Source organism: Anolis carolinensis, chromosome 1, assembly GCF_035594765.1.
Source record: "Anolis carolinensis isolate JA03-04 chromosome 1, rAnoCar3.1.pri, whole genome shotgun sequence".
Taxonomy (NCBI): Eukaryota; Metazoa; Chordata; class Lepidosauria; order Squamata; family Dactyloidae; genus Anolis; species Anolis carolinensis.
Window position 1 is genome coordinate 301474714 of NC_085841.1, and position 14673 is coordinate 301489386.

General features: G+C 39.8%; 1 protein-coding gene across 1 annotated transcript in view; it reads right to left on the reverse strand.

Moving 5' to 3' along the window:
• Positions 1–298: 298 nt before the first annotated feature.
• chst1 (carbohydrate sulfotransferase 1) overlaps positions 299–14673 on the reverse strand; it is a 34986-nt gene continuing 20611 nt past the window's right edge. Inside the window, exon 2 of the mRNA XM_003214630.3 lies at positions 299–2262. Coding sequence (XP_003214678.1) covers positions 956–2215 — 1260 coding nt within the window. The 5' untranslated portion in view covers positions 2216–2262 and the 3' untranslated portion in view covers positions 299–955. The remainder of the gene's footprint in view (positions 2263–14673) is intronic.

The window sequence follows — 14673 nt, forward strand, 5'->3', positions numbered from 1 at the left end:
AGGGTGAAAGAGTACTGGGCTGTTATATTGAATTAACTATTTCTAGTAAAAAATCATAAAAACTCTGGAGCTGCCATAGCTTATCCATGTTGTCACTTACAGTCCAGTAAGATTATCAGTTTGCACAATTTTTCCTTCTTTCTGCTATCTTTCTTGGATCTTCAACAGTGCAGCAGTTATATCTCTACCGTTCTACCCCATCACAAGACTTAACCATGTTCACATATGTCCTGAGAGGAAGTAAATGGTCTGATGATTAAGCCTGACCTGGTGAATTTCACCCTCCAGGAACAATTGATCTGATTGAATTCTTTATTTGCAGAAAACACAGAGATAAAGCATTAAGGTTTTGTTGTTGCTGTTCAGCAAATCATTTTCTTTCTTTTTTCTTTTTTTGGCACAAAGAAATGTCATAGGTGTTATTAAACAAACCATGGATCAGCGACCAGCCTGATAACATGACTCAGACATATCAAAACAAGATTAAAAACAAGGAGATTATTCCACATTCAGCTAACAGTAAAACCTGCTCATAATCAGGAGGAATTAGGTGGGAGATGACAACACTATTCATAAATTAGACATATATATTTATATATATTTATAATTACCTCTTACATTGTAAAAGTAAACAGTGCAAAAGTAGAACCCCTCACGTGTCCTTCAGCATGGACAACCTGAGGGTTACTTCTTTTCCTTTTTATACATTGTTATGTTGTGTAATTTGTAAACATTGCTACCTGTCCACAGTTTATTGTTTAGCTCTTGCTCTAAAAGAGACCCATTATCCATACCATGATCTGAGAGGGGGCACCTTCTTGATCTTAACTCATTTTTGGACCCCCATTCAAGAATTAGTGCAAATTTCAAAAAGTTAAGAGGGGAGGGGGAAAGTAAGGCAACAGTTACAAATGGCTCGTCTCAGCATAAGAATACGAGCTCCCTAATGTCTGTGTTACCAGAAAGGTGAGAAGTCCTTATCTTCCACAAGGCTAATAGAGAGGTTCTTTAATTCCTTCTCAGAGGACACCAGTTTGTAACCCAGCTGTACCAACACCTGCTGGCATGCATTCTGCGTAAATGCCACAATCTCATAGGAGAGACGGAACCGCCACTTCTCTGCAGTTGCTGCTGAGTTTCGGACAGTCCCATATTTGTGCTTGGCTGCAGATCTGTCCCCTCTTGTGTTGTTCTGTATCCATCGTTCCACATTGCTATCCATTGGGATACCCAGGAATTCATACATTTCTTCAGTCTTTTTTAAGGGATTTCTGGCCAAGTCTTCATATCTCACGAGCATGTACTTGCCCTTCAGCCAAGGTGGTCGGCTTAGTCCAGTGGAAACAGAGTTCAAAAAGTCCTCACAGACTGTGGTGAGTTGTGTCACATCCAGGTTATAGGGTTTCCTGCCTGTGCCATCCCAGATCCGCCAAAGTCTGTAGGTGTCTCTGAATGTCTCACTCCTGGAAGCCAGGATGCCCCTAGGGTCCCTTACCAGTTGTATAATTTTCAGATTGAGCCTGGGGTCATCTACCAAAGCTCGAAGATCATTGACCTCTGGCACCCTCACAGTTTTGATAGCAACATGCCCATGGTCTTTGCAAGACTCAGTAGCCAGTGTAAGGTTCAAAGTACCACACTTTTTCACACAGTCCCCTTCTTCCAAAGGAATATCAATGGGTGTCAAGGTTTCACAAACTGGTGGGGAACATAGAGCTTTGCTAGCCCCCCTCCGGAACAGCCTGTCTGTTGTATGGTTCACTGGCTGTGGTTTGATGTAGTTTTCCAAGAAGTAGAGATCACAGTCATATAGACTCCTCAGCAAATCTCTGCCAGCACCCAGCATGATCCGTCGGTCCGTGGAACCCTTGGTCTGTGTCAGCTTTGGGATCAAGGTGTACTGGACATGGTAGAGGGGCTCAAATAAATAGAAAACATCAAAGTGTTGATTAAAAAGCTGCCCGACAAAAGAGGAGCCACTTCTGGTGGTGGCCAAGATCAAAACATGTGTCTTCTTGGAAAGGTTGTAAGCAAAAGTGGGGCTTTCATCACACAATCTATCTGCTGATTCAGCCTCCTGATTCAGACTGCAGTTCATTGGGTTAGGTACAGGGCAACTGTGGAAGGACTTGGTTGTGAAGGTACGGATGGCTGTATACTGGATAGCAATGGAGGCCAAAGCAAGTAGGAGGACAGCCTTCCAAGAACATTGCATGGCTGGTCACCTTCATGAAGATTCTTCTTTACAGGTGGCTTTAGTATCTGCAATACAAGAGAATCAGCCTTGGTGAATATAAGACTCCCAGAATGCATATTCTCCAAAATAAAAAGGTCATAGTGTGTAATTTCAGACAGAGTGGAAAGTACTTCCCGGAGTATTGACTCCCTCAGCCATATCTTTAGCACAACAAATGAATAATTGTATATAACCATGGAATCTACATTTGGAAATGAAAAACAGCATTATTTTGCAACTTCAAGAATATTTAGAATGCATTATCCAAGACAGACCAAAGCTATATATATCAATTCATTTTTTCAAATAATGTTAACAGTCAAAGCCAGAAATCCAATGTGCTGCAGCAGTTGGAATATCATCTAGATCAGCTGTTCTCAACCTGTGGGTCCCCGGGTGTTTTGGCCTACAACTCCCAAAAATCCTAGCCAGTTTACCAGCTGTTAAGATTTCTCGAAGGCCGAAACATCTCGGGACCCACAGGTTGAAAACCACTGATCTAGATGCTACACTCTGTGTTCAAATTCTTATCCACAAAGCACAGAGTAAAACCATTTGGGTACTCTCAAGCCTAACCTATTACAGAGGGCTGAGAATAAGATATACTACCACTTCACTCAGAGACCATAGGCTTCTTTATGAGTTAGCTAAAATGTAAGCACACTGCCATATGACTTCATCACACATAATAAATTCAGCATTTCTACACATTTAAGAAATGGGAACCCACTGTGCCCTTCTCACGACACATGCGTCAACTGTGGGAAGGAGATATTTTGCAATTTCTAAAGTGTTGGCTTTTCCAATGATTCCTGAATAGGTTGGCAAGTTACCTATTTTTAAATTCTCTGCATAGAGACAGGCAAAATGGTCAATTTCCCAGTGTGATGCTAATCACTGTTACCTGCTTTTGTTGCCCGCTTGTATATACAATGATGACGCTGTGTGTGGGAGGAGCCAAAATGCCCATTTCCCCAGATCACCAATGCAAGGGCTTGGGGAAAGGGTTAATTTAAAACCACTTCCTATTATTGCCAATACAAAAGTTCTGGGAAAGATGACGGTTAATTTAAAACCACTTCCTTATGAAAGGTGTGTCTGTTTCAGTCAAAGGGGTTTGAAGGAAGGGCTGCCTTAAAAAATGTGCCGGTATCCTTGAAATGGGAGGAGTCATCACCTACACATGTGATGGGAATTAAAATGATGGTTGTTAGAAGCTGGAGGAGGCAATATTAGTGTGATGAGAGTGAGTAAATTCTTCATCTTCTTTAAAGACATAACCCCATGAAACTCCACCCTTTCACGCACTTTTCCTGATTTTCTCCAGCTCAATTTGATGAAGTCCTAGGGCAAAGAAGGTGCTGGAGAGTGTGAGAGAAATTATGTTGGGTACAGAAATACACCCCCTTGGTCACTGAAAATCTATTTGATCTCATTTGGCACTTGAGATTCTACTGACAACTTCACAGGGAATTTCTTTCTTATCATGACTATGAAAACCAATGGATGGAATTTAATGATGCAGAGCAACTTTCAATCCAGCAGTGTTCTCTGCTAATGAAAACAGAACATAATTTTGGCTCATTTCCCTCTTATTATCTATGGTAGAACCATGAACTTTTTGAATACTGTTTTAAATATGATAACTTAACAGTGTCATGCCGATTGTTCAATATTTGTATGCCTCTTGGTATACTGAATGCTTCTGAATTTTGTTCCCTCCCTAAGGTGCAATTACTTTATGGATTCTCTTCACTTGTGAGAGGTAAATTGTTTCCTTCTGCATTCTAGGCTTGGCTTGGGAGCTTAGGGGAGGGCCTTGAAATGGTGTCCTTAATATAGGCTCCTTCTTCTACCATAAAGAGATTCTTCCTAAAATGGCAGACTGCCCTATCCTCATACCTTCAGGTTCAAATCCTATCTCAGATGATTCTATGATAAAGAAGTCATTAGGTGTATACTGTTGATCCGAAGTGCAGAATTCCTATTTTTGGTAGAAATAAACATTTAGAGGACATAAAAAAGGCACTGGACATCTGGATGTTAAGACACCCAGCAAATATACAGGCAGGTATATGGTAATGGTAGGCCAACTAGTGGCCTCCAAATGCTTTGGATTAGAGCACCCACAATCCAAGAAATATAAATCCTTAAGGTTATCCATTACAGATTAACTCCTGCATAAGGGACAGCAAGAACTCTCAAGCAATGAGCTTTTAATGCCACTGAGTGGCAAATGACCCCAGCCTGACATATAATCCAGATGATCCCATATCCATGGGGTCATCACACGGATATGCAAAACAATAGTAAATGCTATTGAAATGAAGGACTTCTGGGCCAAGAATAATAAAGAGGGCCCAGGAAAGAATTAGGCATAACATGTTCTGTCAAACATGGATTAATAACATGGAGATTCAGTGTCACCAATATGCTGAAGACATGCTTGTTTCTCCTCTACATCTTATTCCAAGGAAGTTACTTCATTACTGAACCAGTATCTGTTGTTAATAATGTAGCGAATGAGGATAAACAAAATGAAGCTTAATCCAAAAAAGAGAGAGATACTCCTCGTCAGCAGAAAGGCAGTGAATATAGATACAGCCTGGAATACACTCCTCTGAAATCTCATGCTCACAATTTTGGTGTACTCCTGGACTCAACCACAAGCATTGATGCCCAGGTTTCAGTGGTGGCCAGCAGTGCATTTGCACAATTAAAACAAGTGTGCCAGCTGTGCCCAGTCATAGAGATGTCAGATCGGGTTATAGTGACATATGTTTTGATTATGTCTCATTTGGACTATCTTTGGAAACTGCTCAGAAACTTCAACAGGTCCAAAATGCCATAGCCAGAATACTGATTATGAGCAGTTACAGGAAATACATAACTCCCTTGTTGAAACAGTTCCACTGGTTATTGACATGCTTCTGATGCAATTCATAAACAAGCTGAAAGGAGATTTCTCTTTATATGAATCTGCCATAGTCTTAAGATCCTTTTGGAAAAGCTTCCTCTCAGACTCACCACCATTACAAGACCATCTGATGAAAACATGGGAAAGAGTGTTCTCAGTGGTTGTTTCCAGATTATAGCATTCCCACTCGTGGTAGTCTAGGCTGGCATTGTATCTCTCTTTTCATGTGAGGCAAAATACGCATTTAATGATTACAGTACAACCCACATATTTGCAGGGGACACCTGAAACTACACATAGCAACAAACTCTATCCTTTCACTATACTTTCAGTAGACGCATATCATAGAACAGTGCTAGAGAACCACAAACACTTTGGGAGGGAATATTTTTTGGAGCATGGCAAAGTGAAACCATGGATAATGTGTCCATGGATAATGGGATCACTTTAGGAAATAATTTTCATGGCATATTTGTGTGTCATATTTTTAATTATACCGTTATTATGTTTTAAATTATTTTATCCTTTGAAAGGAGCCCCTGGTAGCACAAAGGGTCAAACCCTTGTGCCAGTAGGACTGCACAAACATCAAACATCCAGGAGCCCCCGGGCAACATCCTTGCAGACAGCCAATTCTTTCACACCAGAAGAGACTTGCAGTTTCTCGAGTCGCTCCTGACACAAAAAAGAACACTTTGAAAAATCTGATGAGATTTTAATATAACTTCATTGATTGTGCTTTAACATTTCTATTATCAAGCTTTTTGTATTATTTTATATGCATCCTTAAGTCCAATGCCAGATTAAAGTTAGGGTATAAATATGCAAAATAAATAATAAAATTTAAAATAAAAATTCAAACTAGTTTCTTTAGTAGATTAATATGCCTAGTGGCTGATCTAGCGCCATAAACTTTGACTATGCTCGAGATTCTGGTTGGTATCTTACTCTTGGGTCCTGACACTAAATCACTGTTTTAGAATGAAAGCAGGATTTTTCAATCAAACATCTAAAGATGAACCTCTACACTACTTTAAAAATTAAGGAAAGGGGGCTCTAGGAGAAGTAAGGCAAACAAGATCAAAGTACTGCCTTTTGTTCTGGATTGGAGCTACAGAGGATAAGCAAGATGTGGATAAGGGGAAGTCTGTCAACTTTTAAATTTTATATGCATGCCACAAGCCTTGCAAGCACTTTTATAAAACTTTCAAGGATGAAAAGATTCAACAAGAAATCTGTTTTGGAAGCACACTTCTGAAGGATCTATAGCTCCACTGAGAGAAATAGGTAATAAATAATGTTGTTGTTGCTACAAGTGTAACTAGTCAAAAAATGGGTACTTATGTTGTCATTATGGGCTAGAGAACTCTAGAATCATCAGTGCCCAATATAAATTCAGGTTAAGAATAGTTAAATTTTACAATTTTGTACTGACCACTGAATATCTCTGTTGCCTTAACTTAGAGATCAAATTTCAGAATACAGGACTTACAGTTGACTTTGCTATACTTGCTCTTTTGGTCCCATTCTTCAAAATGCTGTCTATGAGTGATACAGTAAGTGCAGTTTAGTTTTCTGTTGCCTGAGGCTGCTTTTGTACATGATGTTGAAACAGTTCCTATTTTGAAGTCAGGGTTCAAACTGTTTAATAAGAGGCAGGATCAAACTGGGAGTTCTACCATTATATTTACTCAGCTACCCTTGCCATCTAAAATATGAGGGGGAACGCCCTAGAGTCAAGATTTCTCTACTTCTCTAACCACCAGAAAACCACACAGTATGTAATGTACATGCTGGTATTAAGAAGACATCTCTAGATCATAAAAACTTGCATGTCTGAGTAATTCAGGGTTGTACACATCCACCTTGCATCTCTATTCTTTTTCCTTTATCAAAAGAATAATCTCTTGATACTAACAAACTCTTTATCATCACAATCATAGAGAGCTAGGAAAGATTTGCTTGGCCCCTACTTGCATTTCCTTGATGGCTCTGCAAAGCAAGCTTGCTTCCTTAAGTTATAGTTTTCTATATTAAGTGTCTATCCAGATCGCCACTTTCCTGCTTGCTTGCCAATAGAGTGGACAAACTGTTGTTAACTAAAAATATGATTGATCCTCTTTCCTTCATCTAATGTTTATCAGATAAGCCAATTAAGAATCCCTCAGGAAGTTTCTGCTTTATGGTCAGGCAGGTCAGACTAAAGCAAGAACATTATCATATTGCTTCATGCATGAAAAGCTGAATCATTTATGTTGCTTCTGCCTTCATCACCCTGTACTGGAACCACATTAATCTGTGGATATGATGGCAAAAAGAGGCCCTGTTTCACACAGATTATCCCAATCTTTCCAAACCAAAATCACATGATGTTTACTATTACAACTCATTTCCCTTCAAGGGAAGCAAACCAGATCATCCTTGCGACAGTGCTACTTTGAATAGAACAGAGTGAGCAGGGTTCTTTCTTGAACTATTCCATGTCTTATATATTTTTATTTATTTTCTGCTACTGACATTCAGTGATAAAAAATATGTGTATCTCTGCCTCTTCTCTATCATTTAGCAAAATACCTAGAAACCATCATTGTAGAAAGTATCTGAAAAGTATTGTTTCCAATTCATTTATGTTACAAATACTTTATACTTGGGTACCTCTATCCAGATACCAAAAAAGCATTATAAGAAAAGGGGAGTATATTTCACAACCTTGTATCCCATAAGTATCAATGACATGGCTATAAAAAGATATAAATATGCCAGGACCTCTACTTTGGTGGAGTTTTCACAGAGATGCTAGACCTCTGTGAAAGGGGAAAAACAGTGAATAAAAAAAACCACTATTTTTTACCTGACTGAACACCTCACTAGGAATCCCTTGGTCCTTCAGCATGTCTTATGGTCCAGCTCTGCTGGATATTGACCACATACTGGAGAACTGCCAAATGCCTGGCAGATGTTGACCCTAGAGTTGCACTGGAGGACTGGAGATTCCTAGAAAGAATATATTAATCAAATCCACAAATAATCCAATCTGTTGAAATTAAACCTGCAAATGTGGAGAGCTGACTGTAACTATAATCTACTTCTCTGACAAATTAGCTTTTGATATATACAAAGAAATTGATTGAGAATGATGAAATTGGCTTTTATTTCTTCCCAAGCCAATTTTATGAGCTGCTGTCATTTTATGCTACCATATGCCTAGTCTTCAGTTGTCAACTTGGCCTTGGAGATATTTTTCCCACTGTTGTAAACCTTTCAATAATGAGCCCATAGTTATGGTTTGTTTTTATGTTAAGACTTCAGGGGAGGAAATATCAGTAGAGTTTACATTTGGAGAAACCTCTAGACTTGTTGATTCAGGGCTTGTGTACTGAATATATTTTGTTTCCTATTTAGATTCCTCCTCCATTATCTCCAGAGAACTGGCACCATGCCAAAGCAGGTATGCACAACAGCTTGTATTCATCAATACATGCATATGGTTCTTTATCTTTTTCTGAATTTAGCTTACAACATGTGCACTGCTAATGGACATCTTATTGGATGTACTCAAATATCTCCCACCAAATTATTACATTGTTGCATTTTCCTGTGATCCTTAGTGAGATTTCTTGCTTCTCAACAGTGCCACAGCACAACACAGCCTTTCCCCTTAGTGTGGTATGGCTTTGCTTAACATTGAAACTATTTCATTTTTAACTGTATTTCATCCTACTGCTCTTTAAAAGATGCTAAGCCATTTACATGGTTCATCTTTACAACCTGAGGTAGGTTAGGCTGAGAGATAGCAACAGACCCCAAATTCTCCCTACTCAATTTGCATAGTGATCCTTCTGAACCAAACCACACATATGGCAAAACACATCACCTGAACTTGCATGACTGTTCTTTCAAGTGTAAATTGCAGCTTCAGTGATAGGGGAGGGGAGTCAGGTCTATAATACACATAGCTATAAAACCACTATCCCAACATGGATAGAAACTTCCAATGGCTCATACTTACAAATCATGCAACTTCATGTACATTATGTGTTTGACATCATACGTAATTTAGCTGCAACTGAAACAAGAGACTTTCTCCATTAGGAATAAGGTAGTTTCTTCCTTTGGGGCTTAAACCTCTATTATCCCTAACCAGCATAGCCAATGAAAAGCAATGATGTGAGCTGTAGTCCAGCATCTTCTGGAGGGCTATAGGTTGCTGATACCTGTGCTGTATTGACACAGCTTTTTGGAGGTAAGGATGGTTGTAGCGATAGTACATTCTGCCACATTCTGCTGACCATTCATTGACTTAGGAGTGAAAACACGACCTTTCTCCTTGCATCTGAGCCTGCACCACAACATGCACACATTTCATCTGCAAAAATGCTTTGTGTTTTGCATTTTTAAATTTAAAAATTGTATGTACATGACAAAACGCATGTTTGCAAATTGATGTAATGCAGGTATTATGCATTACATCAATTCAGAAACTAGGCTCAGCAAGAGTACCACTGAGAATTGCACGATTGGTGGCAAACAGATTTCCCACTGCATAATACATGAGGTAGCCCTAAGAGGAAATAGTGAGCAAGTAGTGTGGAGTGGGACATCTGTGTCCCACTTCCAAAGAAAAGAGGATGTTTTTGATGCTACAGTGAGAAATGGCTGTTTACACATCAGGAGCAGCTAAAGCTCACTGGGCCAGGCTGTTGAGGTTTAGAGGCTGGACATAAAATGCTGACAGCAAATGCAGGCAAATCCCAGATTAATTTATCCAAATATTTTTAAACTGCCTCTGCTGCAAGTTGGCCCCCTAAGAATGGTCTCCTCAACCAGTTGTTTTCCACTTTCTCTTTTACAGCCTCTCTTTCTCTCTCTGATATAGAAAGCTTGTTCCACCCCCCTCTAAAAGCTCCCTGCACAGCCTTTGATCCATAATAGTACCTCTGAATAGTGCTGAAACACCCAAACATTTTATTTCACTAGTGTAATTCGCACAGATCGGATGCAAATCTTATGTGACCTTTACAGGCTCTCCCTTCACCCCCATTAAATCCCAACCCCACTTATTCCCGATGGCAGAACAAGAACTGCAACTGACAGACAACAAGGCAAAGGAGGTTTTTTTTTTCTGAAGCTGACATCTCTACACACAGTGCAGCTTCAGGAAGCTGCAATGGGTGAGGGTATGTTAGTATGCAGGGCCTGTTCAACCTCAAAGCTCCTGTGGCTTTAGCATATTAAAATTCCTGACGGGGCTGAAAAAGCACAAAGTTCCTGGTGATTTCTCCCAAGAGAGGACTCTGTTGTTGGCAGACTGTGGCATGCCCGGGGAAAGGTGGGGAGGAGAGAAAATAAGTTGCAGGTCTCATCTGTGCCAGTTATATAAGGACAGGGCAGGGCTGGTTTTTGTGGTCCCAGCAGCTGGTTTGAGGCATTAGTGTTTTTGTTTATTGGGATTTTGTCCCAGTGCTAACGTCTGCTAAGGAAGAAAAAAAACATTTTCTTCCTAGAATAATGAATAAGTAAAACCATGAAAGGCAAGAAGCAGATGTGGCCATAAAGTAAAATGACAGGTTTAACCCAGAACAGCCAAATAAACTCATTCGCTGAGTTTAGCAAAGGTGGGTACCATAGCTTAAGGGCCACTGTAGAAGTTACACCACTAATTCATGCCCATGACAGGTTGTTTTGTAGGCTATCCAAACAGAAAATTAGATTCTGAATTGATATATAGTTATCAATAAACATTTTATGATTTTGAAAAAATTCAAATAAACTTCTCCACCCACAAGAAACTACAATTCAAATGTCTTTGCATAGAATGGGAAGAAGACAATGGAAGGTATATAGGCACTATAAAATCTGCAACAGGTTGGTAAAAAGTCAGTCTCTACCTAGTTTAATATATATATATATATTAACACAAAGCAGATTTTTAGATATTTCCAGTTCTATCAATTTCTGCTTATTTAAAAATAGCCTTTTCAAAAACTATCCTAATGTCATGAAAATATGTTAAAATGGAACCATTACATTCTATTAAAGCCCACTTATATAAACTAAAGATGGAAAAAACACAAATGTGGTTAGTTGGGAGAAAAGTATATGTCTCGGTGTAGCACAGAGGTCTGCACAGATGTTTAGGCCATGCTGTGAGGATGGTGGATTAAAGCCACTGAATGCATTTATATGACACCGGGTTTCTGTGGGAGACCTAGTTTGTCCACCAGAAACAGCAGGCCAATGAATACTGTTCACCCAAAGCAGCAGTTGGCATCACTAGTTTGAAATCGTGTCATTGAGCAATTCCCACTCAATATGTTCCCTTTCAACAAACCAGAGAAAGCAAGATTATGGCCCAGTTATAGAGTGGAAATCCATGGCTTGTTTAGCAAGTCTCATTTTAAGTACAGTCAGTCCCCAAGTTACAAACATCAGACTTACAAATAACTCATAGTTAAGAACAGGGGTAAGGCAATACGAAGTGAGAGAAATCTATCCCTCAGATGGGAGATTCACTCCTGGAAGAGTTATCATGGGGAAAAGGTGTCTCCACTGAAGCTTTCTTGGCAATCCTTGTTTCCACAAAAAGCCATTTTTCCCAAATTAAATTATCACAGGGACAGAAAGTGAGTTGAAATCTTCCGAACAGGGGCACAAACCGCAAAGCAAACACCGCAGGGGTGTTAACACTTCCTTATGTTGTCCAAAGTGTGTGTGTGTGTGTGTCATATATATACATACACACTAGGCTTGAGCGATCCATGAAAAAATTGATTCTAAACTCGTTTCAAAAGTAGGGGGCGCCAGCGTTTCGTTTCTGACGTCATTTCCAAATTTTGCCCCCCAAAAAATTCGAAATTAACGAAAATTCGTTATTTTCTAAATTAATTCGTTAATGGCGGACGCGCATGCGCAGTGGCAAAAAAAAACAGCACGAGGGGAGATTTTACAGGACTCTCCCGCCCTCATTTTTTGAGTGATCTTCTTCAAACTTGGTACAGTGGTAGAACACATTTAACACTGAAAGCTCACCAAAATTTGGAACGTTTCCCTTATCCTCCGATTTTTGGCGAATTTTCATAGCTTTTATAATAAACCATTTTTTAATAATTGCAGAAATCTGTTCCTGGTTTGAAAGTCTTATTTCCTGTTTCATTGGGTTGTCTTTACTGTGAAAGTCATTGTTCTCCTTCAGAAACTTGGTTTTTGTGGCTGAAACTTTGTTAAATTGGTGGACCAAACCATAATATGTTCCATCCATGTCGCTTGCACAAAGTTCAGGCAGTGTCATAGATTTTGCCATGTTTCTATGACAGAACCAATTAGGAAATGACATTTATCACCCAGGAACAGAAATCATAGTACACCATCAAATCCTTCCTGACAGATGGCCATCAGCCTCTGAATAAGGAAATTAGTTCCTGGTTTGAAAGTGCTATTTCCTGTTCCATTGGCTTTTCTGGGCTGAGAGTGTGTGACTTGCCCAAGTGGGTGGCAGAGTGGGGAATCATGCCACAATTGGAGTCCAAAATTCAAACCTCTTCCTCCCTCCTTCTCTCTAAACTTCTCATACCTTCCAAGAATTCACATACTGTATGAAAGTTTGGTCAAGATGGTCAGAGGAGGGCAACTAAAATGATCTAGGGTCTGGAGAACAAGCCCTATAAGGAGTGGCTTGAAGAACTGGGCATGTTTAGCCTGCAGAAAAGAAGGCTGAGAGGAGACATGATGTATAATATGTGAGGGGAAGTCATAGAGAGGAGGGAGCAAGCTTGTTTTCTGCTGCCCTGCAGACTAGGACACTGAACAATGGCTTTAAACTACAGGAAAGGAGATTTCACCTGAACATTAGGAAGAACTTCCTCACTGTGAGCTGTTCAGCTGTGGAACTCTCTCCCCGGGCTGTGGTGGAGGTTTCTTCTTTGGAGGCTTTTAAGCAGAGGCTGGATGGCCATCTGTTGGGAGGGATTGGATGGTGTCTTCCTGCCTGGCAGAAGGGGTTGGGCTGGATGGCCCACGAGGTCTCTTCCAACTCTACCGTTCAATGACGCTATGATTCTAAGTGAGGACAAAAGGGGGTGGGGAATGTTAAGAGGAGAGAGGGCCTGGAACACCTGGGAATTGTAGTTTGCAAGTGGGCATAGTACTATTGGAGAAACGTTGGCTTCAGCCCAATGCTTTTATAAATGGTCAATATTCAGAGGCTTCCTTCTCCTGCATTTTGAAAGCTATTATGATGAAATTTGCCAGAATGGAAGCAAAAATTAAGTACTCTTAGCCTATCTAGTTTCATAATGTTTGACCCATCCACTGATTTTTGGGGATTTCTGAAGCAACATTTTTTTAAAATGTTAGCAGATCGATAGCCACGCCTCCCTGTCCTTCTTCCTTCCACTTTGATTGGCTTGCTAAGGCTTCTGGGAAATGGAGTTTTTTCTCTCGTTATGGCGAATTGCTTCATTAATGGTCAATATTCAGAGGCTTCGTTCTCCTGCATTATGAAAGCTATTATGATGAAATTTGCCAGAATGGAAGCAAAAATTAAGTACTCTTTGCCTATCAAGTTTCATAATGTTTGACCCATCCACTGATTTTTGGGGATTTCTGAAGCAACATTTTTTTAAAATGTTAGCAGATCGATAGCCACGCCTCCCTGTCCTTCTTCCTTCCACTTTGATTGGCTTGCTAAGGCTTCTGGGAAATGGAGTTTTTTCTCTCGTTATGGCGAATTGCTTCATTAATGGTCAATATTCAGAGGCTTCGTTCTCCTGCATTATGAAAGCTATTATGATGAAATTTGCCAGAATGGAAGCAAAAATTAAGTAATCTTTGCCTATCAAGTTTCATAATGTTTGACCCATCCACTGATTTTTGGGGATTTTTGAAGCAACATTTTTTTTTAAAATGCTAGCAGATCGATGTCCATGCCTCTCCCTCCCTCCCTCTTCCGCTCTGATTGACTGAGAGGCATGCCAACATGGCTTCTCCTCTCAGAGGGGCTACAGCTTCATCCGAAGACATCAGAAACAAACGAAAAAAGGTACTTTTATTATTCAAATTCGTAATATTTGTAAGGGCAGTGAGCAGATGGTTCAATATTAATTCAAAATTGCTTACGAAACGAATTTTTAATGAATTTAACGTAATAACGAAAAATTTGCTCTAGCCTAATACACACACACATACACATATATACATATATGTATGTGTGTGTGTGTGTGTGTGTATGTGTGTGTGTGTATATATGTGTGTGTATGTATATGTATATGACTGGAGTTACTCTTTAAAAATGTACCTGTTCCGACTTGCATAAAAATTCGATTTAAGAACAAATCTACAGGTTTATTCGTAAATTGGGGACTGTCTGTACATGCCTTGTTCATGGTAAATCAGAGTGCTTTTGAAATGCTGGGCAAATGCCCCACCATTAATTATATCCAGCAGGGTTTTGGAGAGCCAGCATTATGTATTGGTTTGAACCTTGGACAGGGTTTGAATCCCCACAAGGCCGATACCTACATTG